General features: G+C 45.6%; 1 protein-coding gene across 1 annotated transcript in view; it reads right to left on the bottom strand.

The window, feature by feature from the left end:
* TENT4A (terminal nucleotidyltransferase 4A) overlaps nucleotides 1-27876 on the bottom strand; it is a 606146-nt gene that overhangs the window by 47850 nt on the left and 530420 nt on the right. Inside the window, exon 11 of the mRNA XM_078687633.1 lies at nucleotides 19887-20003. Coding sequence (XP_078543759.1) covers nucleotides 19887-20003 — 117 coding nt within the window. The remainder of the gene's footprint in view (nucleotides 1-19886; nucleotides 20004-27876) is intronic.

Below are 27876 nucleotides of genomic sequence, written 5' to 3'. Positions count from 1 at the left end.
ACATCATGATGACTAGCCAGTCAGACATGGCTTGTGATGAAGCAAGTGCCAATAAAATCTGGTCCGCATTAGTCGCCTGTATGAAGAACTAATTTTGGTCCAATGATTATGCCAGAGGTTGGTTGTTCTGTCCTCCCTGGTACCTATGAACGTCCATCAAGGGGAAAGGGAGTTGGACTAGGAGACAGCCTTACCTCTGGGTGATCCCTGTTTGCCAGACACAGACACTGGGTGCAGAAATAGATCATGTCTGTGTGGAAGGCGCAGAGAGATCCCATCTAGAGTATATATTTTCTGGTGGCATGTATGAGGACACAAAAAAAAGGAAATGGTAGCCTGGGTAGGACTTTTCTGTGCAAACAGTAATGATAGCTCAATGTATTTAATAGGAAAACTGAAGACAATATTTCGCCAAGGCAAGGTAGTACCCTCTGTTTAAGGGTAGGACCTATAAGGGAAGGGTAGAAAGAAAATTCACCTAGAGTACATCCCTTGTTAAACTTCATAAAACCAAAGCACTCTGGAAAAAAAGCGACTATATTGAGATGGGAAAAGGCAATAATCCCTAGTGATAGTATGGAGAAAGCTTGGTCAATGTGCTAGTTAGTTCAATTTAAAGGAAAATGTTCTCTCGCCCGCCAATTAAAGACTTGTTACATAATCTGGTCCTATCATTTTACATGTGGACACGCTCTAAAATGTGGGGGCTTAACCCCTAGTGGAAGGTTGCTTATGTGCAGTGCTCTACTCAGGCAGGGCTGTTAACAGTACCCAGCTTTGAAAAGCATCGGAGAGGAGGATCCTCCTTTTACGGTTATGACCTCAGGCATTTGGAATCAGCTGCCTGGACATCTGCGATTGCTGACAGAAGAAACATGTTTTAACAAAAGCATTGAAAAATACCTCTTTAACAGGAGAAGGAACCCGATTTGAAAACCCAAATACTGGGAGAGAAGAGACAAGGCCATCCATGGAAGTGAACACAAAAATAACTAACCAGGGAGACCTATCTGATCAGAAAAGATAAATCAGAAAACAGAGCATTTACAACCCGCTCGCAACATGCAAACCTTTTCAGCGGGGAAAGACTCGCACTCAGCTAATTTATCAATCTCCGACAAAGACTCTGAATCAGAAATATATGAAACAGGGATGTCTATTTCAAGCGAATCAAGTGAACTAAGCGAATCAAGTGAACCAAGTCCCAATGCGCAAAGAGAATCAGCACCGCTAGAAATCACTGGCTCCAATGACTCAAGACTACACACTAAAAACATCGTCTGGGGGGAAAAAAAAGGAGCGGGAAAAAATGGATGAAACATAAAGGGGGGGGGGGGGAAATCTGTTGAACGAAGAGACCACAGATCCCGGCAATAATACAGACTATGGCAAAAACAGATCTAATCCTACCCGAAAAACCCCAATGAATAAATCACCGGGAGATACTTCAAGTCAAAAAATAACTGAACCCTCATTGAGCGAGGTGCTAAGCTCAATAAAGAATTTTCACCAGGATGTTAAGAAAGATAGCCTAAAGAATCGCATGGCTATTGAAAAACTCCATGGCGCTGTGAAAGTAGGCAGTATCTGCTCTGAAATGTCGGATAGAACGGTCATGGTTGAAACTCGCACTGAGAACCTCGAAACGGATGTCATGAAACTCCAAAAAAACGAAAAAGAGCAAGATGGAATAATAAAGGACCTCATGGCCAAAGTGGAAGATCATGAAAATAGATCTAGAAGGAACAATCTAAGGTTCCTTGGAATTCCAGAAACATTTGAGGGAGACGACGCTAGAGGGGCAATGATTAACATTCTTAAAACATCATTTCCAGAATTGGAAGCATGGGATATGGAAAGGGAGATACAGCGGGCCCATCGCTTTCCCTTAACCCTTTCAAAAAACTCCAACAACCAAAATCAATATCCATGGGCAATGTTGGTTTACTTTGGCAACTTTCTCCTCCGCTAAGCAATTTATGATCTTGCAAGACCTACCACACAAAGTAAGCATAAGGGGGTTCAAATTTTTTGCGAGACCGGATTTCGCCCACTCGACTGTGGAGCGTAGATGGAAAATGCGCCAACTATTTGGACCCTTTGAAAAACTCGGAGCAAAAGTATTTCTGCAAAATCTGGCACGCCTGAAAATTATATTCAAGGGCTCAACAAGAAGCTTTAATAGCGAAGTACAAGCGGAGGATTATTTACGAGAAATTACAGAGACTAGTTCACGAAATTCAGGGAAATAATGTAAACCTTATACAAGGACATGTAACAAGAATTGATAAGACTGAATTATCTATTCTACTCTGTATTCATGAACATAGTTTGAGATATCACTGAAAATTAGTAGGGTTGAACAGGCTGGAAAATAAATCTATACTATTTTTTATAATAGAATATGTGAAACGCTATTATATTTGCCAGACCCTAGTTTATTTGAGATTTGATAGGTATTTAAAATACATTAACAAACCAGCCCAGCCCGCTGGGCTCGCTTACACTGATGTCACACCCCTGGTCCTGACAAGACCAGGTAACCTTCAAAGGTGGTGGTGGTTTGGGGTGGGAAAGAGGGGGGGTGGTCGGGCAGTTCGGGCAGCTATTGGACAAACTTTTCAGCGAATTGAAAGAATAAGCATCACATTATCGACACAAAAAAAATGGACTGATAGATGGGTATGCTAAAAATATTGTCTTTAAATATTTGTGGTTTAAATGATATCAAGAAGAGACAAATGGTGGCAGTAGGCCTACAGAACATTGGTGCTAACATTGTATGTTTGCAGGAAACCCATATTGAAGGGTCACAATAACATGCTAAACTCACTAGGATACAATCTGATTGGTGCAACCACACAGGGTATGCGGGCTAGAGGGGTAGCACTTTTAGCCAAAGGAAGAGGGTTTAATTTTAATAGAATTAAATCTGATAAATTGGGAAGATGGATGATCACAGAAGTTCATACAGGACAATCTTCATCAATGACCATCTGCTCGATTTATGGGAACAATAGCGATGATCCCTTGGTAATTAACAAGGTCTCCAATGAACTTACTAATTGGCCGCTACCTGTTATAATCTGTGGTGATCTTAATATAAATCTTTCATATGACTGGTCAATAAAAGACGACAGGCATTACCGTGGACGGAAATCAAAAGTTTTTAAGACAATCAAGGAACTATGTATTACCCATGGGTTAATCGATGCGTGGCAGACCTCAAATAGTAACCCCAATGATCCAGGGTATACATATTATTCAAATCCGCATCATACACATGCCAGACTGGATTACTTCTTAATCTCCAACTCAATCAAAACCCTCTCCAAATTAGAAAAGCTACCCCGTATTATGTCGGATCATAATCCTTTGCTACTTACAGTCGAGACAACATCTTTGACACAGACACCACAAGCTTGGACATTTGAGAGGTCTCTGCTCCTCGACAGTGAATATTGTAATTACATGAGAAGCTGGATATCTAACTTCTTAGCGGTTAATATAGGCAGCACAACGATAGATTTTGTTTGGGATGCCCTAAAAGCATTCATTAGAGGTGAAACTATACAATATTCACTCAGGACTAACAAATGTGCAAAAGAAACATTAAGACTATTACAAGAAACTTTGAAGAGGGTGGAGGAAGATCTTATAAGGGTAACAAGAAGCTCTTTTACCACAGAAGAGATAACTAATGCACAAACTCATTGCAATAGCCAAAGCTGCAATCACAAATATATATACCATCAAAGCAGTTAAAAAAGCTACTGTTCACCGTGAAAAAATATACGACATTAGTGAGTCAGTCGGTCAGCAATTAGCCATCCGGATGAGACAGCAGACTACACAACGTTATACAGGAAATCCAAGACCCTATAGCTGGCAGAGTATCCGACTCAGATAAGATTAGAGAAGCATTTTAGCGCTTTTATAGTGCTTTATATACAGAAGAGGGAGAAGCAGTTCAAGAGAAAATTACTGAATATTTAGATATAGATACCTGTGACAAATTTAACACAGAAGATCAGGTAAGCTTGGGGAAGGCCCCCGACATAGAGAAATTAAGAAAAACGGTAAAAGATCTCTCCCGTGGGAAGGCAACTGAACTAGATGCGATTCCTCTTGAATTCTATATAGTACTCCTGGATCAGCTTCAAGAAATATTGTTGAACCTTTGCCTACATTTATTTAGAGGAGGGCAACCCCCCCCCCCAACTCATGGTCAAAAGCAAAAATTGTTATATTCCCCCCAAAAAACAAACCCCCTGACCAGATGGGCTCTTATCGTCCCATTACGTTAAGAAACGCAGATTCTAAAGTTTATTCTAAACTGCTTGCCAACCGTATCTCATTAATAATCCATAAAGTCATATCTAAATTTCAGCATGGCTTTATCCCCGGGAGAGACACTACTAATCACACACCGAGGGTAATCAGCTTATTCGATATACCCAGGTGACAGGAGACCCGATGGCGTTAATACTACTCGACGCAGAGAAAGCTTTTGACCGGGTCTCCTGGTCATTCCTCTGGCAGGCTATGTCCCGGGTCGGCTTCAACCAGGTTTTCATACAGGCAATCCAAAAACTCTACATGAATCCTCAGGCAATGGTGATGGTCAACGGCGGTATCTCTAAAGAACAAAAAATTTCGAGAGGAACCAGGCAGGGATGCCCCTGTTCCCCGCTGTTCGCTATTTATATTGATCCGTTTATCAGGAGATTGGAATATAATAGGAATATAACCGCGATCTCGACACATAAATACTCAACAAAAACTCTCGCATATGCCGATGATCTCGCCATAGTCACTGCTAAACCAAACCTGGCTATGCCAATTATTGAACTGGAGGCTGTAAGATTTGGGAAAATTTCAGGGTATGCTCTGAACCAAGGGAAAACCCAAATAATTATCAATAATAAATGTGATATGGCAGATCCACGCATAACAGATTCAGTTACTTATCTGGGGGTCACGATTACTTCTGAATTAGAGAATCTAGTCGACCTGAATATAAAACCCGCTCTAAATAAAATGCAAAAAGATCTCCGCCGTATCAATAATCTACATCTCTTTGATCGGACGGGTGAATGCATTAAAAATGGTCTACTTCCCAAAACTCCTGTATATATTTAGAGCCATTAATCTAGAAATTTCAGACCAGTGGTTTAAAAGAATGGAACATTTTCACGGACTTTGTCTGGTCATACACACAGCCCCGCCGTGCCTATAAACTGCTGACACTTCCCAAAGAAAGGGGAGGATTAAGCCTTCCAAATCTTAGGGTATATTATTGGGCAACGGTCTTGTTATATAATCATGAACTTTTTTTTCTTGACGGAACTGGGACAACTGTGGATAATGACGCCTCTTCAACTCATCGAATAATACTAGGCGATAGAAGCACTGGCTATCTTTGGAGATATCACTTCGATAGTTACCATATAAAAGTAAGATTAAAAACACTCATAGGAGCATTTAAGGTTTGGAAATCTGTGAGGAAAATGATAGGCTTGGGACGGTTATCTTCTTATACACCCATACAAAATAATCCCTCCCTACCAGATATATTTAAAGACTCCTATATTGATAGATGGATCTTAGCCGGAATCACTCATATAGGATGTTTTTTTTCCTCAGAGGGGCTATATTCTTTTGAATGTTTGAAAGACACGTATCATTTGGAATGGAGAGACTTCTTCAAATATCTCCAAATAAGAGATTTTCTATCACGACGTGTAAGGGGAGAGGACACCATTATTAAAAACCCCATAGCCGAAATTCTCATCAACTCTCAGGAAAAAATCCGGATTGGGGGGTTATATCAGCTATTATTGAAGCATGTTTCGGATGATTTGCAGAAGACCACTCAGAAATGGCAAAAGAAATTCACAATCTCCAAAGATGAATTTGAGTATGTATATGGGCTGTCGCAAACTATATTTATGTCAAAGAAACTACAAACACAATTTTATAAAATATGTTTTTTTATGTATTATACTCCGGACAGAATCGCCAAATGGGGTAGTGGGAGAGGCACATGCTGTTTCAGATGTAAGTTACAAAATGCGGACTGTATACACATTTTTTCATCCTGTCCCTCTTTAAATCCTCTCAAGTCAAAAATCGAACTTTTTCTTTCACTGATTCTCAAAATAGTGGTCACTCTATCTGATCAAACAGTGGTCTTGGGCGTAACAAACTGCACAAACCAGAATATCGGCCATGAATTGATTTTTATCTCGATGGCCGTATTAAGAATTTGCATAGCATCAGCTTGGCTAGATCCTATAGCCCCCTCATATCAACAGTGGTTTTCAAGACTTAGCAATCTTTAATCTAGAAATGGCAATATATAAAACTAAAGGTAGGAAGCGCAGGATAAAAGGGCTAAAAATCTGGTCACCTTTAATAGAATGGTCTGAATCCCAGTGACTTATTTAACAACAATCTGGCTGTAATGATTTAGCTGTAATCTGTACCTATCTAACCTAATGTTTATTTGTCTTTGAATAACCATTTGTTAATTCATGTATTTACCTTTTTCTTTTATTATATATATGCTTTAGGATTTCCTTTTGTTTCACATTTGACCTGCCCGATCGGAGGGAGGGGGGGGGTTGTTGTTTTATGTGTTGTATTGTCTTTTTTGTACGAAAAAAAGAAAATATACCTCTTTAGTCTTAAGGTATTGGTTAGCTGGCTAGGTTATGTTCCTAAGCATCTGTTTCTGATGCTGAGCTCTAAATAAATATTTCATTCATTTATGCCCCAAGGTTATTAATTAGATGGGGAAACTAAGTGCTGAAGTGACCCAAAGTAACAATGAATGCTATGAGAAACACTGGGGGCGAGGAGAGGAAGGAAAGAGGCAGAATACAAAGGGTAATAGTTAAACTTATCCATTTACTGAAATAGTCACTAGTTTATAGAATCAGAAAGTTGTCAATGCAGGTGGACTATGTCGACCCGGCTAGGAGGTTGATCAGTTTCAGCTGACAAATTACCCATACAAAAGCCTGAGTCCTCCTTCAGGACCAAACTCCTTGTGGGGCACTAGTGATTTCTTTTTGTGCAGCACTGGCAAAAAACATTGACAAAGGTGATCTCTGCCACTGGCTGTGACAATGCTGGTTTTTCTAAAGAGAAAAACAAGTTACTTACCTTCATAAAGCGGAGATACTTCCGATGCGACATCAGAATTGGGAGGTGAAAATATGCATCCTGTAATTCAACACCAGCCAGTCTTCCTTCTCCAGCGCAAAAAGGACCTGTGCGCCAAGGTCAACATTTTGAACTTCTGCTTGAGAGCAAAGTTCAAAATTCTGAGGTCGAGAACTGGTCATAAAGGACAATCCTTTATTTGTAATCGGGAAATGGCAAGTATCACTCCCGACTCCTTTCCTGTTCTGGAACGATCTCGATTACACCCTTTTGAAGCAATGACAGTACCTACTGCTGGAGAAGCAGAAGATGCTCTTCCACGAAAAGGCCTTGTCGGGGAGGAAAAAGGGGCATACCCATTGTCTACGATGTTTAAAACCCAGAGGTCTGTAGTGACAGACATCCAAAGAGGTAGAAAATAGGCCACCCACGGGACAAGCATGCTCTAAGATGGGGGAGCTAGAGCATCTTCCCTGGAAGAGGCGGAAGAGGAGGAGAATCGGATTTGTTGCCAGGCAGAACCCCACAGACAACCTTTGCCCCTCACCCTATAAGATGTGTACAGCGGATTTGTCTACTGCTGTGGATGTTGTCTGCCATAAAAAGGGCAAGTTCTTAGCAAAGCCCCAAAACTGTCTATAGTCACTGGGCTAGGTCTGAAGTCCTAAGAACCATGCTGTCCTTAAAACCTAGCAGTGCAGAGTCTGTTTTAGCTCCGAACAAGCAGGATCCATCAAAAGGCAAGTCCAGCAATTTAGCCTGAACATCGGGAGAAAAACCTGAACCCCCTCACCAGACAGGCCCTCTCTTCGCCACTGAAGACCCCATTGCTCTCGCCACAGAGTCCGCTGCGTCCAGGGCAGATTGAATTACTTGATGGGCAGCAGCCTGAGCATCCGACAGCAGCTCAGAAACATGTCCCTGCACCTCTGAAGGTTATTTCGGGACAACCTCTCTAGCCAAATCCATGGGGGAGCGAATGTAACAGCACAAAAGACATGTGGAATTTGTAGATTTCATGAAATAATCCCGAACGAAATCTTTGCCCGACTGCTCTGTTCTTTGATTCCCTATCAGCAGACGTGGTTTGAAAAGACCCAGCTGATAACTTTGAATATCAAGAAGCTTGGGCAACTAGGCTTTCCAGTGAATGATGGGAAGTTAAAAAAGGCTGATCCCCAGGAGCTACCGTGTATCTTCTAGCCACTGTCCTGGAAACTGCAGGCGAGGACATTGGCTTCGGCCAGCCTTTTAAAATAGGCTCAGTGAAAGCCTCATTGAAGGGCAACAATGGTTCTGGTGCAGAAGCCGAAGAATGGAGCACCTCCGTGAGGATATTAAATTTCAGTTCAGCTGTGGGAAGTGGAAACTCCAAAAGATCTGCAACTTTACGAATAACTGATATGAAGTCACCTCAGGAGGTGGTAATGCCTAAGGTCATGCCAATTCCCACTCAGGGGAGGCATCCAGACCACTTGTCTCTTGTAATCCCTAAAACTCAGGATCAAGGTCCAGACGTTTTACTTCTTCAGCTCCTTCGTGCGCCTCTTGGTATTCTTCCACCAGCCTTTGAGCCTCTCTCCAAGATCTCATTCTTGGTATCAGTGTGAACTGCGCCAAAGGCAGCTCCAGTTACTTTGGATGCTTATGCAATGCCTGTTCCGAAGGAACCGGGTTTGAAGTCGGTTGAGGTCAAGCCGGCGCCAGATCGGATCTAGGCGGCGCTGGAGATAAACCCTCCAAGCTGCCTTCTTGAAAATGCAATGGCATCAATAGCTTCTGCGCTTGTAAAGGCAACTTCCTGGAGTCACTGGCATGAAGGGCATAAAAGGTGCCTGCGGAAAATGAGGGGGAAACCTCCAAGAGAGTATTGCAAATGGACCCATGGGGCCAGTAGGCGCACAAGATGATTTGCAGCCCTTGCAGAAATGCTGAATGTAGCATTTAAAAAAATGAGACCGATCTGAACCCGGAGCCAGGAATACTGGATATGGCGAATCTGGAACAAATGGCTCTAGAGCCGTACGTGGAGAAACTAGATTTGGCTCTGGAGTCGGAATTCTCGGCACTGGAGTTGCAGACCCCGGCGCTGGAATAACATTCGTCTGAGTCCGAGGAGTAACAGCCCTCTGCCCCAGAAACTGAGTCAGACACACCTCTGGAGAAGGTGTTGGAGACATTTCATCTTTGCGATGTCGCCTAGGACTCTGAGACACAGACTTGAGTTACATCCTTCGAAGGGCGAAGCAGAGAATCAGGGCAACGCTTCTTATGTTTCATTGAGGATCTTAAACTATGTGGCATCTGACTTCGACCGGGTCCAAGATCTCCTGCAACCCTTCTTTTCTCTTGGCTTTGGCCATGAATAACTTGGCCTCCATCTCCTTCAAGGCCTTCAGATTCATCTGTTTGCACGGACAGCATGCCCAGAAGTCATGATAGAAGACAAACACCACAATCAATCTTCATGCAGGTCGGTGATGGCCATCTGGCCCCCACATTCCCTGTGCGGATTGAAACCAGATTTTCTAGGAGTTCAAAGTCTACAAAGTAGCAGCAACAGTATAGAAGAACTCCCAAAAATAAAGAGCCTTGGAACAAAATCACTACCTGTCGACGGCACGGAAAAAAGGGAACTGATGTCAGCACACCGACGAGGTCTTCTTATGGCTCCGTTGACGTAAGAGGGAGTCGCGTGCGGAGAAGTTCTAAAGTTACGTCCTCATCGATGTGGAAGAACTAAGGAGAAAAGTTTGTGGTGAAGGCTGTGCAGTGTGGTGATTCAAAAGATGAGGAATCCACAGGCAGATGTATCCATCATAAATACCCAGTTCCTACTTAGAAGACAGATACCCTCTCTAGGCCCCTTTGGCAAAAAAAGGGCATTCACTTATTACTACAAAACCAACATGACTGCCACCATGACAGAAACGGAAGGTGGGGTAGGGAGGAGACAATTGGGAGGGCAGGGAGCAGTGTACTCGGCCATGAAAGGGCTGAAGAGCCTGCTGGGCTGGTGGAGGGGTCGGATGCTGGAAAAACTGAACTCCACCTTGCAATAGCCACAAAGAGGGAAACATTTTAACCGTTTTGGTTTTTTTCAGTTTAGCCAGAGTTTCATCTCAAGGTGGTTGCCTGAAGAAGCACCCCTCAATTAAATCCTTTGGGCTTCTATAAAGAAATATGTTAACACTAATTACAGCCTTTTTAACTGGGATGTTAAGTAGTTACAAAAATCCAACGATAGTGGTGGATGTGTCATGTGGGGGCAGAAAGATACAAGGAATGGTACTGTGGCCTTGATTTCCTCAAATCGCTCCAGGGCAGAATCTGTTTCCTAAAAAGACCAGTGCACCATCGAACAGCATGTCCATGCCTGAACACCTCACCTAGGAATTGAGTCGAAGCGCCACACTAGCACTAGTCGCCTCTAGGAGGCAATCACAGTTGTTTACCAACTATACTTGATGACGAACTTTGCTGTGTCATGGCCATCCTGGATAGCTTGGGTCAGACGCCCTGAGTTCTTCCAGAACTGCAGACAATTTTTGAGCCACTGTATCCCCAAAAGCATTGGAGTAGCAACCAAGATGACACCTAGCATTCAATAAACGCAGAGCAAAGCTTGTAGAAGGAGCATCCTGTGATTTTGGGCAATTCACTATCACTTAATCTCTGTGAATGTGTTGTCTGTAATGGAACTAGGTGCTCATCTATCACAATATGTAAAATTGCACTAAAAAACAAGCACCGTGTAGGGCAAACCTTAGTAAACCAGAAATGCGTGCAGCCACAGAGATTATATAAACAATTGCACTATTAATGCAAAATAAAAATAAAAAAGTTACACAAAAATGGATGCAAACCATACTTGGGTCATGTACTCCTCTGAGGCGGAAAGCCGGAGGTATTTAGCAATTTCTTCGCTCTTTTTTAAAATTGTTAGCACTTTCACCTGTTTTAAAACTCACTAAAGCCATCCAGGCTTACCTGTGCTTAGCGCTGATTCCTAGCGCCAGCCAGAGCTCAGTCTCGAGCAATCGCCATCACCGCCAGCGCGGCAAAAGGTGTAGCCACGCCCCCTGCGAGGCCACGCCCACCAAATCTCGCCGAGTATATAAACGCCTTCAGCGCAACGATTCCCCATTAACCTGTACTCCTCTGAGGCGGAAAGCCGGAGGTATTTAGCAATTTCTTCGCTCTTTTTTAAAATTGTTAGCACTTTCACCTGTTTTAAAACTCACTAAAGCCATCCAGGCTTACCTGTGCTTAGCGCTGATTCCTAGCGCCAGCCAGAGCTCAGTCTCGAGCAATCGCCATCACCGCCAGCGCGGCAAAAGGTGTAGCCACGCCCCCTGCGAGGCCACGCCCACCAAATCTCGCCGAGTATATAAACGCCTTCAGCGCAACGATTCCCCATTAACCTGTACTCCTCTGAGGCGGAAAGCCGGAGGTATTTAGCAATTTCTTCGCTCTTTTTTAAAATTTTAGCACTTTCACCTGTTTTAAAACTCACTAAAGCCATCCAGGCTTACCTGTGCTTAGCGCTGATTCCTAGCGCCAGCCAGAGCTCAGTCTCGAGCAATCGCCATCACCGCCAGCGCGGCAAAAGGTGTAGCCACGCCCCCTGCGAGGCCACGCCCACCAAATCTCGCCGAGTATATAAACGCCTTCAGCGCAACGATTCCCCATTAACCTGTACTCCTCTGAGGCGGAAAGCCGGAGGTATTTAGCAATTTCTTCGCTCTTTTTTAAAATTGTTAGCACTTTCACCTGTTTTAAAACTCACTAAAGCCATCCAGGCTTACCTGTGCTTAGCGCTGATTCCTAGCGCCAGCCAGAGCTCAGTCTCGAGCAATCGCCATCACCGCCAGCGCGGCAAAAGGTGTAGCCACGCCCCCTGCGAGGCCACGCCCACCAAATCTCGCCGAGTATATAAACGCCTTCAGCGCAACGATTCCCCATTAACCTGTACTCCTCTGAGGCGGAAAGCCGGAGGTATTTAGCAATTTCTTCGCTCTTTTTTAAAATTGTTAGCACTTTCACCTGTTTTAAAACTCACTAAAGCCATCCAGGCTTACCTGTGCTTAGCGCTGATTCCTAGCGCCAGCCAGAGCTCAGTCTCGAGCAATCGCCATCACCGCCAGCGCGGCAAAAGGTGTAGCCACGCCCCGCCCACCAAATCTCGCCGAGTATATAAACGCCTTCAGCGCAACGATTCCCCATTAACCTGTACTCCTCTGAGGCGGAAAGCCGGAGGTATTTAGCAATTTCTTCGCTCTTTTTTAAAATTGTTAGCACTTTCACCTGTTTTAAAACTCACTAAAGCCATCCAGGCTTACCTGTGCTTAGCGCTGATTCCTAGCGCCAGCCAGAGCTCAGTCTCGAGCAATCGCCATCACCGCCAGCGCGGCAAAAGGTGTAGCCACGCCCCCTGCGAGGCCACGCCCTCTCAACCAGCACAAATGTGCCGACCCCCCCAGCGCAGCGGACGAGCGCAGCGGGAGCGCCTAAGGCAAGCCCGTCTGCGCCCGTCCGCGCACGACCGGGCCTAGGGCCAGCCCCCATGCCGGATTCTACCGCCACTAGGAGAGTCTACTCTCGGCGTGATCTCAGCCTCAGACCTTCGAAAAACAACAACGGTCATGACTTACATGACCCTAACGTCCCCTTCGTCGGCTGTAACACCTGCAAACCTGGAAACCTGCTCCTTCCCAGGTTGGCTGTCTCTCTCCCGGGCCTTAAGTTAGCGACTCTTAACTGTAGATCGCTTCCCAAACATGCCCTACTCATTAATCACTTAATTGTCGACCATGACCTGGACATACTATTCCTCACCGAAACCTGGATCACTAGCCACTCTAACGCTGATATAGTCTCGGCCCTCCCCCCGGGCTTTCTCATCATGTCCCAACCCCGCCCGGTAGGCCGAGGTGGTGGGATAGCCATCGTCTACCGAGATCACTTCTCCTGCCGCTATACAGAGATCCAGAGTAAGGAGTCGGAGAGCTGTCTGTTCACGCTGACGCTCTCGCCGACCTACTCCCTGTCAGGCCTTTTGGTCTACAGACCCCCTGGTCACTTCGGTCCTTTTCCCTCCGCTTTCTTGGAATCCGTCTCCTCCCTGGCTCACCACACCTCCAACTTCCTGATTACAGGTGACCTCAACATGCATTTCGATGACCCAACCGACACCGGGTCGTCCGATCTAATCAGTGAGCTTGGCGCACTTGGTTTTTCCTTAACTAACGTAGGAGCCACGCACGTGAAAGGTCACCTTCTCGACCCTGTACTCTCGAACATCCCTTCCCTCCAGTTCACCAAATCCATTCCCCTCCCGTGGACAGACCACTTCCTGGTCTTGACTCATCTCCCGGGAGCCTTCAAGAAACCCCATAACCTTCCAACCTTCACCAAAGATAGAGCCTGGGCCAGACTCTCGACCGACAACTGGGCCGTGGCGCTCGACGCTTCTACCCCCACTTTGGCAGTCGACCCCACCACGGCGGATACTCAGTTCAGAGACTGGATCTCCTCCTCCCTTGACAGCTTTATCCCCATCAAAAACAGAGAGGTAAAAATAAAAACCAAGGGACATGCCCCCTGGTACAATGCTGATCTTACAGTCCTGCGCAAAGTATGTAAAAAGGCCGAGAGAGCTTGGAGGAAAGATTGGCTCCACAGCAATAAGGATACCTATCGTAACGCGGTTAGACAATACAAGTTTGCCCTGAAATCAGCTAAATCGCTATTCTACGACAACAGAATAAAAACCTCGACCAACTCAGCCAAAGAATCATATCAGATTGTCAAGGAATTATTAAACATCCCAACAGCACCCCCCCCCTCATTCCCCCACCACAGACAGAAGTAAGGATCTAGCTAAATACTTTGACTCTAAAATTCTACGGATACTCGACTCCCTCCCTACCATCAGCCCTCCTATCCCTGCCACAGCGGACGAAAATAATGGCCCACAGCTGACAACTTTCAGAACAGTCTCCCTCCCCGAGGTGACGGCTACGCTTGTTAAAATGAAAAGTGGCTCCCCCCTTGACCCAGCCCCGGTAAGATTCCTAAAAAAGGTATCTTCCACCATAGCCCCCATCATCAGGGATCTGATCAACTCCTCCCTAGCTAGTGGTTCGGTCCCCCCCAACTGGAAGAACGCAGTCGTAAAGGCTCTGCTCAAAAAGCCCCAACTAAATCCGGACGACATGTCCAACTACAGACCGATCTCACTGCTCCCCTGCATCAGTAAGATGGCTGAAAAATTAGTCAATGCTCAAATATCCCAATTTCTCGAAACCCACAGCATCTTGCGCCCATCCCAAACTGGGTTTCGACCTGGCCATGGCACGGACACTGCACTCCTCGCCGTCATCGAGGAGGCAAGGTGTATCCTAGACTCAGGGGGATCAGTGGCAGTGATCCTCCTGGATCTTAGCGCCGCCTTCGATACGGTGGACCACCGTGTCCTATTACATCGCCTGGCCAAGGCAGGAATTGTGGGTACGGCGCGAGCATGGACCGAATCCTTCCTATCCCATCGATCCTTCCAGGTGTGGGACGGCAACTCCCGGTCAGATCCTCTTCCACTGAAGAACGGAGTTCCCCAGGGGTCGTCGCTCAGTCCAACTCTTTTTAATGTTTACATGGCGCCCCTGGAAGACGTAGTAGCCCCCTACGGTATAAAAATAATTAACTACGCCGACGACACCCAACTTGTCGTATCTCTGTCCCACCTGGATAACCATCCGGACAGCCTGCTCCACTGTCTCCAGGACATTCATACTTGGATGTGTGACTCGGCCTTGAAGCTAAATGGCGCAAAGACCGAGATTATGCTCCTAGGCAATAAACAGATAACCTTGCCGCCCTCGTCCTGGCCCGACACCTTCGGTGAAATCCCAGCCCCTAAAAATGAAATTAAGACTCTTGGAGTGTGGTTAGAACCGGATCTCACTATGAAAACGCAGGCAACCAAGACAGCAGGCACCTGTTTCGGTCTACTACGGTCCGTTCGTAAAATCCTGCCCCTTCTCCCCCTTCCTTCTAGGAAACTTCTTATCCAGGGCCTTGTTTTGGCCCGGCTCGATTATAGCAATGCTATTTATCTGGGGGCTCCTGAGTACTCCTTGTCCAAACTCCAACGTACTCAGAATGCGGCGGCCAGGCTCATCATGAACCTCTCCCCTAGAGTGTCGGCTAAGCCCGCCCTCAAAGCCCTACACTGGCTCCCTGTCCGCCAGAGAGTGGAGTTCAAGGCCCTCTGTACCACCCACAAGCTTATGAATGGAGCTGGCCCTGACGCACTCAGACATATGGTTACCCCATATAAGGCCTCAAGATCCCTTCGCTCCGACGCCGAACATCTTGCTACGGTGCCCAAATTCAGGAAGGCTCGTTCTGGCGGACGCCGCTTCTCGGTAAAAGCCTCCACAGCCTGGAACCTACTCCCCCTCAGCCTACGTTTGGAACCCTCCCACATAGTGTTCCGTAGGAAACTCAAAACATTCTTGTTTCCCAATTAAAACTTTTCCTCCCCCCTCTCTGGACAGCGACAGGTTTAATAGCGCGGGGATGCCTACGGGCCACCAGGCGCTCTAGAAATCGCGAAAAAAATGGGATACGGACACTGGAACAGACAGGAAATCTTATTTTATAGCCAAAAGAAAAGGAGGAAAAGTCCCAGACACATGAAACAATGAAAATTAAAGGCGGGCTATAGGTCCCTTTTAAGATTTATATTAAATACACAAGATTTCGGAAACCTAAAAGATCGTTTGAAAGACCATGCAGCAGCTCCGGAACCACGTCTGAAGGGATAAAACAAAAGAAGTGGACATCAGCAGGTATGGGTAGCACTTCTATGTGGAACCTCTCACCAAGTCCAGAACTATGCTGCTAGGGAAAAGCACAACATCTTTCAGCGTGCAGGCACACTCATTTAAAAGTTACAGATCTAGTATGGCACCTGGATAATATTCACAAGGTGAGGAATATGCAGCTAGAAGTAATCCTTAAGGAAAACACTTCTGAGGCTTATACCCATTTTAACACTGTACTGCTACTTGAAGTTATCTTTCCAGTCTGCAGGCGGGGAATGAAACAAGTATGTGAATATTTGAAAGATACAATTCTGGTGAAGCCTCCAGATCTAGTCTGTTCTCTGGGATATTCTTAAAGCGAGTAATCTGCTGAAAGTATACATACAAAATATATAGTCCTAGACCTAAATAAGCACCGAAAATGTTGCTGACTAGGTAAATTCTACCCAATACATCCATTTTTAAATCTAATATTGTAAAGAAAGCTGGTTATTATATGGTGTGGCTATGAGAACTCAAACTGTAATAAACTCACTACCTGTACTGTGTCCAGTCAGATTCATTTGTAAAACCTTAGTCTAAACCTAGTAGCTTTGGCTCTCAGTTGGGTTTTATCAATCCTTTGATTGCAAGTGCACAAAAGCAGTTGAATAAGAAAGAAACAAGACTCCACCCACCCAAACAAAAAAATCAGACACCAAATTACACATTTTTTACATTTTTAAAACCTCAATGACAAAAGTCCACCAGAAGGTTCGGAGATACGGAATTTTAAGCAAACAATAGATCCTTTCATTTGTCATTCGACCCAATAAATCATTGTAATGTACCATGCTCAGTCAAACTTTGGAAAACTTGTATTAAGTGGTAAACTATTACTCTGGCTCGCTTTGTGGGAACAACTCGGGCAGGGAAACAGTACAAGAGGCCAAAAAGGCATGGGTGAACAATTTGTTACCAAAGCAGTCTAAAGTCCCGTTCCAAGTTCTATGAGTGAACCACCATAAAAATTGGAGTGGACCTGATGCAAGGGATAAAGGATGCTGAAGAATGCTGATCCAATGTCTGGGGTATTCTTGCTGCTACTCCTCAGTCCACAAACAGTGGATTGATTTTAGCCACAGGGTTCGATGTTCCTTAAGTGCAGACAAAAAACTGTTGACAAGTGTAACCAGTTACAGTGAAATAAGCAGTCCTCTTTAACTGGTGATAACTTCAGTTTTGGGTGCCTAAACCACACTCAGACTCTCCCCGGGTCCAGTACACTTTTGCATTTTTGAGGTTGAAGTTTTGGTCTCCTAGGCTGCATGTTGGTGGCAAGGAGTTTTGGCTACCAGCTCGCCAAAGCAGGCTTCTTCCGCTTTTGTGGCCCAGTAGCTGTAATAGGAAGTTGTCAACTGACCTCTTGGGAGTCACTTCTGTACGAGGCTCGGGGACGTTTCCTCGAGCAGGGCAGCACAGTCACTGTCCTCCCTTTGGCAGTCCAAGGAGCAGTTCAGTCTTGGTGCAGCCTCCCTTTGCTGGGTCCAGGGATAGGCAAGGCAGCCCTCCATCAGTCCGCTCTTCAGCAAATATCTGAGGTCTGGGTGCCCCTTTTATACCTAGTTAGAACCCCCAGGGGATGTGGCTACTACTAGCCAATAGCCATAAGGCCTCCTCTGCCTAGTGATAACTTCCTGTGAAGTGTGGCACATTACTATCCCAGAGTGCAGTTTTCTGCCCACTTGCAATATGGAAGAACGTTTCTCTTGGTATGTGGAGCTCCATAGGAGCTCCACACACCAAGGGAGGAGGGGAGAGGGGTGAGGGGTCAGAAGGCTGTCTCGTGGCCAGCACCATGGACAGTCACTGCAAGACCGTGGGCAACAAAGTGACAACTTACTAAATTTGCAATTTGTGAAAAAAGTTAGATTTAATTTGACTTGGGCATCAACGCTTGTTTAACAATGCTTTCGATTCCTTGAAGTATCAGTTAGTAGTCCCAATCAGAATTTAGCACTGCCGAGTAGTCTGCGTGTACCTCTGTACCAGCAAATAGGGATACTAACCTTAATACAGGAAAAATTACAATGCAAGGTTTGTATTGGTGATGTAGGTATAAATCGCACATCCAACTTTTTAATATAATGCACCCTGCTTTTGGGCTCAGTAGGCCTGCCTTAGGGGTGACAAATACTTAAAAGGAAAGCTTTGGTTTTTCCATTGCTTGAAATGGAACGGTTAGCCATTTAAAACTGCTTTGCCAGCAATGGTGGGCTGGTAGCCACACTTTGCACTGTCAAACTTGTAGTGGCACAATAAGTGCTGCAGTCCACGAGACTAACTTACAGGTCCTATGCACCTTGGCTACCATAAACTAGGGACTTACAAGTTATTTAAATTATGACATTTGGGAGTGAACCAATCAGACATATACCTTCCAAGAGTCAAGGCATTGGTACTGAGATCTGTTTAGCAGGTCTCAGGGAACCTTCAGAGTCGAAAAGGCAGCCACATCAGTCTAAAAACGTGTGGGGTTTATCATGTAAAAAGAGGCATTTCCTTAAAGTTATTTAAAAAATGTATTTCAGAATCCCTGTGTGCTAGGCTTATCCTAAATTATATGAGTATCAAGGAATCCTATGATGAGACTTCCAATGTGCATGCCTTCTGGAGAATGATCACTTCTGGGATTAGGCGTCACAGAACGTTCATACGCTGTCTGCAGTCTAGTTCAATCAGCTGTGTCCAAGACCACTTAACAAGGCATACAGGTAGAGAGATGACCTGCACTAGGCCCTCACCTTCAAATTACTTTTCCAGGTCAAACTAGGCTTAAATGTCTAAAACTGGATCTGGTCTGTGTCTAAAACATACAAACAGGGTAGGCAAGTAAACAACCTTTGAAGAAAGGCATCTTAGCTTGTCTCTTGGCAGGTGAGGCATAAGGGGGTTACAAAGTTACTGTAGTATAACAGTTTTAAAATACAAGTCAAACATCAAAAGCCTCTATGCTAGCTTCCTCTGAAACCAGGTTCTGTGCAGGCCTGGGCTGTGACAGCAGTTGAGGGGCTCACCTTGGAATTGCCTGTAAAAATATTTCATTAAAAAAAAAAACTGAACATGCTTGTTTTGGCTCTACAATGTAAGCATGTTACAGTAGGAACTAAGCTGCAGTGGCAGGTGTACTTATACACAAATGTTTATTGCAGTGTTGCACAATAGTTCACATGTTCAGAGGTAATGTAGCATAAACACTCACTGTTCTGTAACTGAAGGCTTGCCTAATACCTCAAATAAGTTCTACACCTATTTCAAAGACTAAAACAAACCAGTCAAATGTTAATTTTCACCACTATCTTACATGGAAAATCATTAGAATAGCCCTTGTGAAAATGAATATGCATTTGATACCACATTAGTCTGTGTATAGATGTCAGCCTCTTGTTTTAATTGTAATGCCAAATGTCAAGAATTCAATTCAGCAAAGGAGACAAATCAACAAGGCCATCTTAACCCACGAGTACGCAGAGGAGCGTTCAATCAAAGTAGAGCAATTTTCACATTTTGATTCAACAGAGAATGGCACATGCAGCCAACTAAACAAATCAACATTTAAACTTAACTAAAATCTAAACTGTGATACAGGCATTACAATAATTACGGGCCCATCCTACTTTTATCCATTTTTAAATGTGCTCCCTGCGCAGAATGATCAGGTAGATGCTGAAGAATCAACTAAAATAATAAGTGTTCAAAATGTACACCACCTACTACTCACAATCATACGGCATTTCATATGATAAACACAAGAGTTCCTCTATCCTGAGTTACAACTCTTGCCCTTTCGATAACAAAGTGTTCACATATCCCAAAGTGACTCAAATGATTTTCAAAAATACTTACGGTCTCAAAATCATAAGGTTGGATCAAGGGGACTTCAGGACCCACATCATTCACCAATGTGGAGTTTTCTTCAGTTCCCGGCTGTGAAGATCTAGATCTGAATTCATTATGTGTAACCTGCAATTAATAGAAATTATTAGTAACACTATTTATGTACTTTTATGGAATTTCAATAACTACGGAAATTCGAATAAAGACCAATTTGATTTAGTAACACACTATAACTAACATTTTAGTACTAACAGCAACCATCCTGGTCCAATAATCCATTCTAGCTATCTTTTTAACATGTTGCTGAACAGAGATGCTCTCCTAAACAGATATTATAAATGAAGTCCATTAGCTGTAGAAAGAGAACTTTACTAACTTTAAAGGGTACTCCATCCCAACATGAGCTTTTAGACTCAAATGCCATTTGAATCATCCCACATGTCAAGCTGAACTGGTAGATAAATCATGGGAAAACGTGTCTACACAAAATCCCGGTTAAGTTAACTTTTTACCATACCTCCATGCCATGTGTAGATTCCTTCTCCTAGCATCTCCACTGTTAGCATTCTGAACAGGACCCCGAAATAGACCTGGACAGAATTTTTTATCCAGTCACAATCCGACGAATTTTGCAATTCCATGTTAATCTTCTAACACATAATCAGTGATGAACTCCACCACTCCACCGGCGACATTAACCTGCAGTGGCTGTTATTAAAACATGGTAGTAAGAAGGAGGAGCACCTATCTTTAAAACCACAGCATATTAAAGTTTAAATTGCAGTGGCTTTTAAACAGAGGAACTGCTCTCCCTTGGGGCCCCCGTTAGAAACCAAGCCACTGCAGTGCATACCCCTCGGGGCCCTTGCATACTCTGCAGTAATCACTGCAGATAAAGTTAGGGCGACAAGTTATATTTGGCTGCGCTTTTTTCTTAGCACAAAATGCATCATCGCATTACTTTTTGGAAGCAAGGTTTCATTTTGCGCTACGAAAACAGTGCCAAATGTCCACCCAGCCCTGGAATTTAGTGGAATTTTAATGTCATTCGGCAGTAACAAACTGCCAATTTCGCCCACCCCTACTAGGAAGAAAACAAGTTACTTACCTGTAACTTTGGTTCCCCAGTATTGGTAACTTTCATAGATTCCCATGCTTTGTATCATTCCCCGTCGTCGGAATGGGAGCCTCGGTAGTATCACAACCATAGAAACAAAAGAGAAAAAATAGGCCTAGGCCTCATCTCATTTTGTATCTGTGTAAAAGAGACCAAACTTTGGCAGGACCAATCAGAGCAGCCTCACCCCATAGAACCTTCCTGAGAGAGCTCAGAGACTCAGATTTTCGTAGCCGTTGTGCAAACCACCACTATCTCTATAAAAAGACTGAGCTTTCCCAGGGGAGGAGGGTGGGCGCATGGGAATCTATGAAAGTTACCAATACTGGGGAACCAAAGTTACAGGTAAGTAACTTGTTTTCTTGCCCCAGTATTGGTACTTTCATAGATTCCCATGCTTTGTATCAGAGTAGCTAGCAGTAAATCACCAAGACACATTTTGTAGATACATGGCATCACATAACCATATAGCAATACTTCAGCATAGCAATAACAATAAACAAAATATGCTCACCAGGATGGAGGGATTGTAGGGAAAGCTCACCTCTCAATGAAAAAGATTCCGCAGAACTGCTTAACAGCCGCGTCGTCTCGTCCTGCAGACTCCAGGCAGTAGTGCTTTGTGAAGGTATGAGTACAGCTCCACGTTGCTGCCCTGCAAATGTCTTTAATGGCGACTCCAGAAAAGAGAGCCACAGACCTTGTGGAATGTGCACGGACCTTCTTGTCCAGTCGCTTGCCCGCCTCCTGATGGCAGAATTGAATCGCACTGGAGATCCAGCGGGAAAAGCCACTCTTTGCCAAAGGAAACCCCTTTCGTGGTGCGCTGTAGGACACAAACAATTGGGATGATTTCCGAAAGGGTCGTGTGCGTTCTAAGTAGAATTTCAAGCATCTTTGAACGTCCAAAGAATGTAATGTGCGTTCCGCAAGCGTAGAAGGGCGCGGAAAGAAAGACTTTAAAATCAAAGGTTCATTCAAGTGGAACTCAGACGGCACCTTCGGAAAAAATTTCGGATTGGTGCAAAGAATAAGCACATCCAGACTTAGCCAATGATAGTATATATGGCAATAGTTGATGAGGCAGAGATTTGTAAGGATGGAGACCTTGTCTTTGACACCACAGGCAGAACCTCTTCCATTTTGCCATTAGTGCTCAGTGCTCGAGCCTGGGACAAAACTTTTCTACATTCCTTGGAGAGATTCAGATGACGGAACTCTGTGTTCAGGAGCCACGCTGTCAAGTGCAGTGATTTCGGATCCGGATGGAAAACTTGTCCCTGATTCCTCGACAATAGGGACGGAATTGGTCGCAAGCGAATTGGATGAGCCTGGGAGAGCAGAAGGAGTTCTGTGTACCAGAATTGCCGGGGCCACGCCGGTGCAATGAGAATCATCCTGCATGGTTCCGCCTTCATTTTCCGGAGTACTCGAGGAATGAGGGGAATTGGCTGAAAAGCGTAAAAGAATGCGCTGTACCAGGCCATCGAAAGGGCATTCCCCAGAGAACCCTGATGGTGAACTTTGCTTGCGTAAAACCGGCATTTGGCATTCACCGGAGAGGCAAAAAGGTCGATGGTTGGTGTCCCCCAGACCGAGAACACTCTCCAGAATGGACTGATTCAATTCCCATTCGTGATTCACCTGTCTGGCGACTCAGGGCATCCGCCGTGACATTGAGAGAGCCTGCCAGGTGTTCGGCCCTCAAACTGATGCTGTGAAGAATCGCGTAATCCCAGATCCTCTGAGCTTCCTAGGACAGAGTTTGCGACCTCGTTCCTCCTTGCTTGTTGATGTAGTGCATGGCCGTCGTATTGTCCGTCCGGACCAGCACTGTATGATTTTGAACTCTGGGAAGGAAAGCCTGCAAAGTCAACCGAATGGCCGTTAGCTCCAAAAAATTGATATGGCACTGGCGCTGCTCTGGACTCCAGTGCCCACTGATTTGAAGCTCTCGGAGCACCGCTCCCCAGCCTTCCAAAGAGGCATCCGTGGTCATGATCAGGGGGGATGGCGAAATTCTGAATGTCAGACCTTGTGCGATATTGTCTTGTACTAGCCACCAGTCGCATGCCTCTCATTTCTGATGTCACCAACACTTTGCCGTTGAATGATCCCTCTGCTTGGCACCATTGTTTGTCTAGTTCTTCCTGCAGAGGACGCATTCGCAGCCTGCAATGTGGTATTAATGGTATGCAGGATGACATCGAGCAGGGACTTGTATTGTCGGACTGAAAGGCATTTCTTGTGGAACACTTGGCGAGCCGATACAATCAAGTTCTGTTGACGTTCCTCCGAAGGACGAGCTGTGCATTGCGTCGTGTCCAAAATGGCCCAAAGGAACCTTGCGGATCTGGAGGGCTGTAGAACGGACTTGTGTTTGTTGAGCTGAAGGCCCAGGTGACTGAACAACTGTATGCAAGTCGAAACAGCTTGAGAGGCTTCCTTGAACGATGGAGCCTTGACGAGCCAGTCGTCCAAGTAAGGGAAAACCTCCAGGGATTGTTTTCGTAGAAAAGCTGCTACTGGTGCCAACACTTTAGTGAATACCCGAGGTGCAGACCGAAGGCCAAACGGAAGCACCTTGAATTGGAAATGGCTCTTGCCCACTGTGAAGCGCAGATATTGTCTGTGAGCTGGGTGTATCGGTATGTGGAAATATGCATCTTCTAAATCCAGAGACGCCAAATAGTCGCTTGGGTTCAAAAGAGGAAGAATTTCTTGGAGAGGGACCATCCTGAAAGAGAGCTTGATGAGATAAGTGTTGAGCTCTCGTAGGTCTAGTATGGGGCGCCACGTCTGTCATCTTCCGAACCAGGAAGAACCTGGAATAAAAACCTCTGCCCCTCAGAGAGAGGCACCGGTTCTATTGCCCCCTTGATGAACAATTGGTGGGCTTCGAGGTGGAGCAGTCCCAGATGTTTTGTGCGGGTGGCGCCCGGAGCTCTTGTTGGAGGAAGATCTTGGAATTCCAACGTATGGCCACTGAACAATATTCAGGACCCACTGGTCCGATGTTATACACTTCCAGCTGTTCAGACAAAAGGATATCCTGCTCCCCACTGATGTGACTGGGAGGGGAGGAACAGTGGGTAGAGCCAGGAGGCCGCTATTGCCTCTTGGCATGGTCTCGTCCCTGACGGGTTTGACGCCCTCGCGGAGGTTGGCGAGAGAAAGACACCGATTGTCCCTGCCGTTGATTTGAATACGAGTCTTGTAAGACTGCGAAGACTGCGAGGAATATCTGTTGGGTGTTGCTTCTATACGAAGAGAAACCTCTGCCACGAGCGCCTCTAAATGGGACCTTACGGTAGTTGAGTGATCCCAAAGACTTCGCCGTGTCCGTATCCTTTTTTATACTCTGCAGGGCATCATCAACATGCTTACCAAAGAGCATCTCTCCATCAAATGGGAGGTCCAGGATCTTATTTTGGACCTCCTGACGAAACCAGGTGGCTCTCAACCAGCCCTAGCGACGTAGCACTGCTGACCCTGCTAAGGCACGAAAAGCCGTGGAAGCTATATCCATAGCACAGTCGATAACTTTGGAGGATGATTTTTCTCCCTCCGTGAGTACTCTCTTGGCCTCTTCCCTCGCGGAGTCCGGCAGTTGTTCCACAAACGGCTCCATGTCACACCACATCTGGTGATCGTATCTGCCTAGAATGGCGAGAGCATTTGCTGCTCGAACAAGCAAGCTGGCCATGGAAGAAAACCTCTTTCCCACGTTATCCAGGCGCCTACCATCCTTGTCCGGAGGCGTAGTTACAGGCGTTGACGGGTTTTTGGATTTGCTTTGAGCGGCCTGTGAGATCACCGAATCAGGCTTCGGCTGTCCAAGAAGACAAGCTGGACTGCACTCTGGAGCTTTATACTTCTTTTCCAGCCTGGGAAGGACCGGAATAACCGTGGCTGGATTTCTCATGATCTTTTTACCTTCCTCCCACACATGCTCAATTAAGGGAATGGATTGGACAGATCTTCTGTATTGTTCCTTGAAGTCATACAGGAAACCTTCAGACTCTTCCCTCGTAATTGGTAGTTCAAACCTCTTTGATGCTCTCTCCATAAGGTTATGGAACCCCCCTATATCAACTGGAGGGGAAATAGAAGTATGCCGGCCAGTGGCGTCTGGATCTTGTTGCCCACTGTCACCCTGATCCAAGTCTGGGTCCTGCAATGCATCAGTGAAGGGATCCATCTGTACATCATCATCCGAAGAGGTATCCTGCTGAACAGTATTGGTGGGATCGGATGTCCGGGAAAGGACCGTAGGTATTACCGCTGGTGGTGGGAGAGGCACCACTTGCGAAGGAGGCAGTACGACAACAGGTTGCGCTTGTGGCAACACCTGTGGTGGAGGTTGCGCAGACTGCATTGAAGGTTCCGAAGGAAACCTGTTTCTATAGTCCTGCAGCATCATCTGTGGATCAGAGATTAGAGAGGCGGGCATGGCTACCATGTCCTGCCCTAAAGCTGGTGGACGTCGCTCCTGAGGAACATAGGGATGCTCCTGTTGGTCATATTTATGCTCATAATATTCCTCCGTGTCAGTCTCTTGCAATTTTACATTTAAGTCTGAGGGACTGTAGGCATCCCCATAATGGCCTCCATCTTCCTCTTCCGACTCGTGATCCAGAAGCATTGTCGGTGGATGCGACGAAACTCGTCGAGGAGACGTCATTTCAGGTGTAATTTTCATCTTCTGCAGAGGAAATTGCATTTTTTGACCCGTCAACGGCCTCGTCGACGGAGCCGTCGTCGACGGTCTAGTAGACTAACTCGTCGTCATCACCATTAGCGTCGAAGTCGTTGTCGTCGTCCACTTAGTCTTCGTCGTCGACGAGGCCGTCGACAGCACCTTTCTGGAAACCAACATCGTCGACATGGAAGAAGTTATCGTCGACGAACCGGGAACCTTGTTGAGACCGCTACCGACGACGAGCCAGTCGACGGAACCAAGGAAACCGCGGGAATTTTCATAGAAGCAATCGTGGTCGTCATACCTGCTGTTTTTGTCGTCGACTGGCGCTGTTTTTTCTCCGGCACGGTCCCCGGAGTAACTGTAGAGTATTTGTCACCAGTCTTTTCCTTTTTGGACGGAGAAGTGATAGAAACCTCCTTTTTGTCCTTAGAGGCTGTAACCAATCCAGCAGCCTGTCCCTGCCTCTCCTTTTCACTTCCGTGAGGAGATTTAAGGGGACTAGCCCTCTCAGACCTGTCAGAGATCTTATGAGGGGCTTTGATAGGGGGCTCAGCTGAAGAAGAACAAGGAGACCTACCCCTCTTCTTGGATCTGAGAGAGGAAGCCAGAGATGTTGAATCCTCTTAATCTGACGAGAGCACCTCCTTCAGAGTCTTCATCTTTTGAAACCAGGTCAAAAGCCGGCCCTCTCTGTCACGAAGTGTCTTTGTAGAGAAGGTTCTACAAATTTTGCAGCCTGTGGCCTTGTGGTCCGGGTATAAGCAATAGATACAGCTCTCATGCTTATTTTCTACAAAAAGTCGCTTTTTTCCACAAGACGCACAGGACCTGAATAAGGCCTTCTTCTCCTTGTCAGACATGTCTTGAGTGCAGTAGAAAGTTGAGGAAATAAGCAGTAAGAATGAGAAAACTGAGCAGAGCTCAGTGGAGACTCCCTAGCACAACGTGCGGTAGAAAAATCTGAGGCTCTGAGCTCTCAGGAAGGTTCTATGGGGTGAGGCTGCTCTGATTGGTCCTGACAAAAGTTTGGTCTCTTTTACACAAAGAGAGTGATAGGATACAAAATGAGATGAGGCCTGGGCCTATTTTATTTCTTTTGTTTCTATGGTTGTGATACTACCGAGGCTCCCATTCCGACGACGGGGAATGATACAAAGCATGGGAATCTATGAAAGTTCCAATACTGGGGCAAGAAAACATTACTAACCTTCTGCAACTATATTTTTGGTGGATACATAATCTTCCTCTAGATCCCGGACCTTATAAATATTATAGGTCTAATGCAGGCAGTTAGCATGCACTCTCTGCAAGAGACATCTAGTAATCCGTATAGCGATGGGAATCCCGCCTGCTGCTTGCCTCCTGCTTGTAATTGGCTTATTTACGATTACTGTGGTTTTCTGGCCCCCCTATTGGTTGCTGGTCCGATGCATCACTTCCGTTTTTATCGGAAGCAGCACCGACCAACTACAGTTTTTACGCAGTGGAGGCTTGGTCAGTTTTGTTTTTGGGACTACTTGGGCTTTTCTTTTTAATCACTGCGGCGCCCGCTTCATGAGCTGTGGCGATTTCAAATACCACACCTAAAACAGATGCATACCAACACATCGTCAAGGCGTGCCCGGTTCACTCTACAATGACAGTGTTACGCAGCTCTCAGCAAACATCTCTTCTAATTTGATAGGAGGCAGGGCCTAAGGAGGGCATTGGCGCCTGCCCCGATAATTGGTCATACCTTAAACGGTCTCCTGTCACACGTGGTATGGCTGCATGGCCACTGACAAGCAAGGACTTTGTCATGGATGGAATTTAGCTTACTTACACCACCTGGGTAAACAGAGACCTGATGCCCTGCACTTCAATGAAGATCACCTCAGTATTTAGTGAATGGAACAGATTGGAGCATAAGCACTGGTCACTGCTGAATCTTCCGGCAGCCTTTGTTACTGCGATAGCGCCAGTTGAATGAACTAAATAAAAGTATGCGAGCAACAGTAAAAGAAAGCGTAGATGCTTTTGAAAACGCTTTTCGTCGTTTAGCTGCCAGCATTTGAGATTGGTGACAGTTCTTGCTCCATGCCCGCGTCGTGTTTGTGTGGCCACATGCCCCACAAGTCTGGAATAGGAACGTTGTGTGACTGTTGTGTTCGTCTTGAAGCACAAACAAAGCAGCTGCA

Source organism: Lissotriton helveticus, chromosome 4_1 (assembly GCF_964261635.1).
Source record: "Lissotriton helveticus chromosome 4_1, aLisHel1.1, whole genome shotgun sequence".
NCBI lineage: Eukaryota > Metazoa > Chordata > Amphibia > Caudata > Salamandridae > Lissotriton > Lissotriton helveticus.
This window is presented reverse-complemented; position numbering and strand designations above follow the sequence as displayed.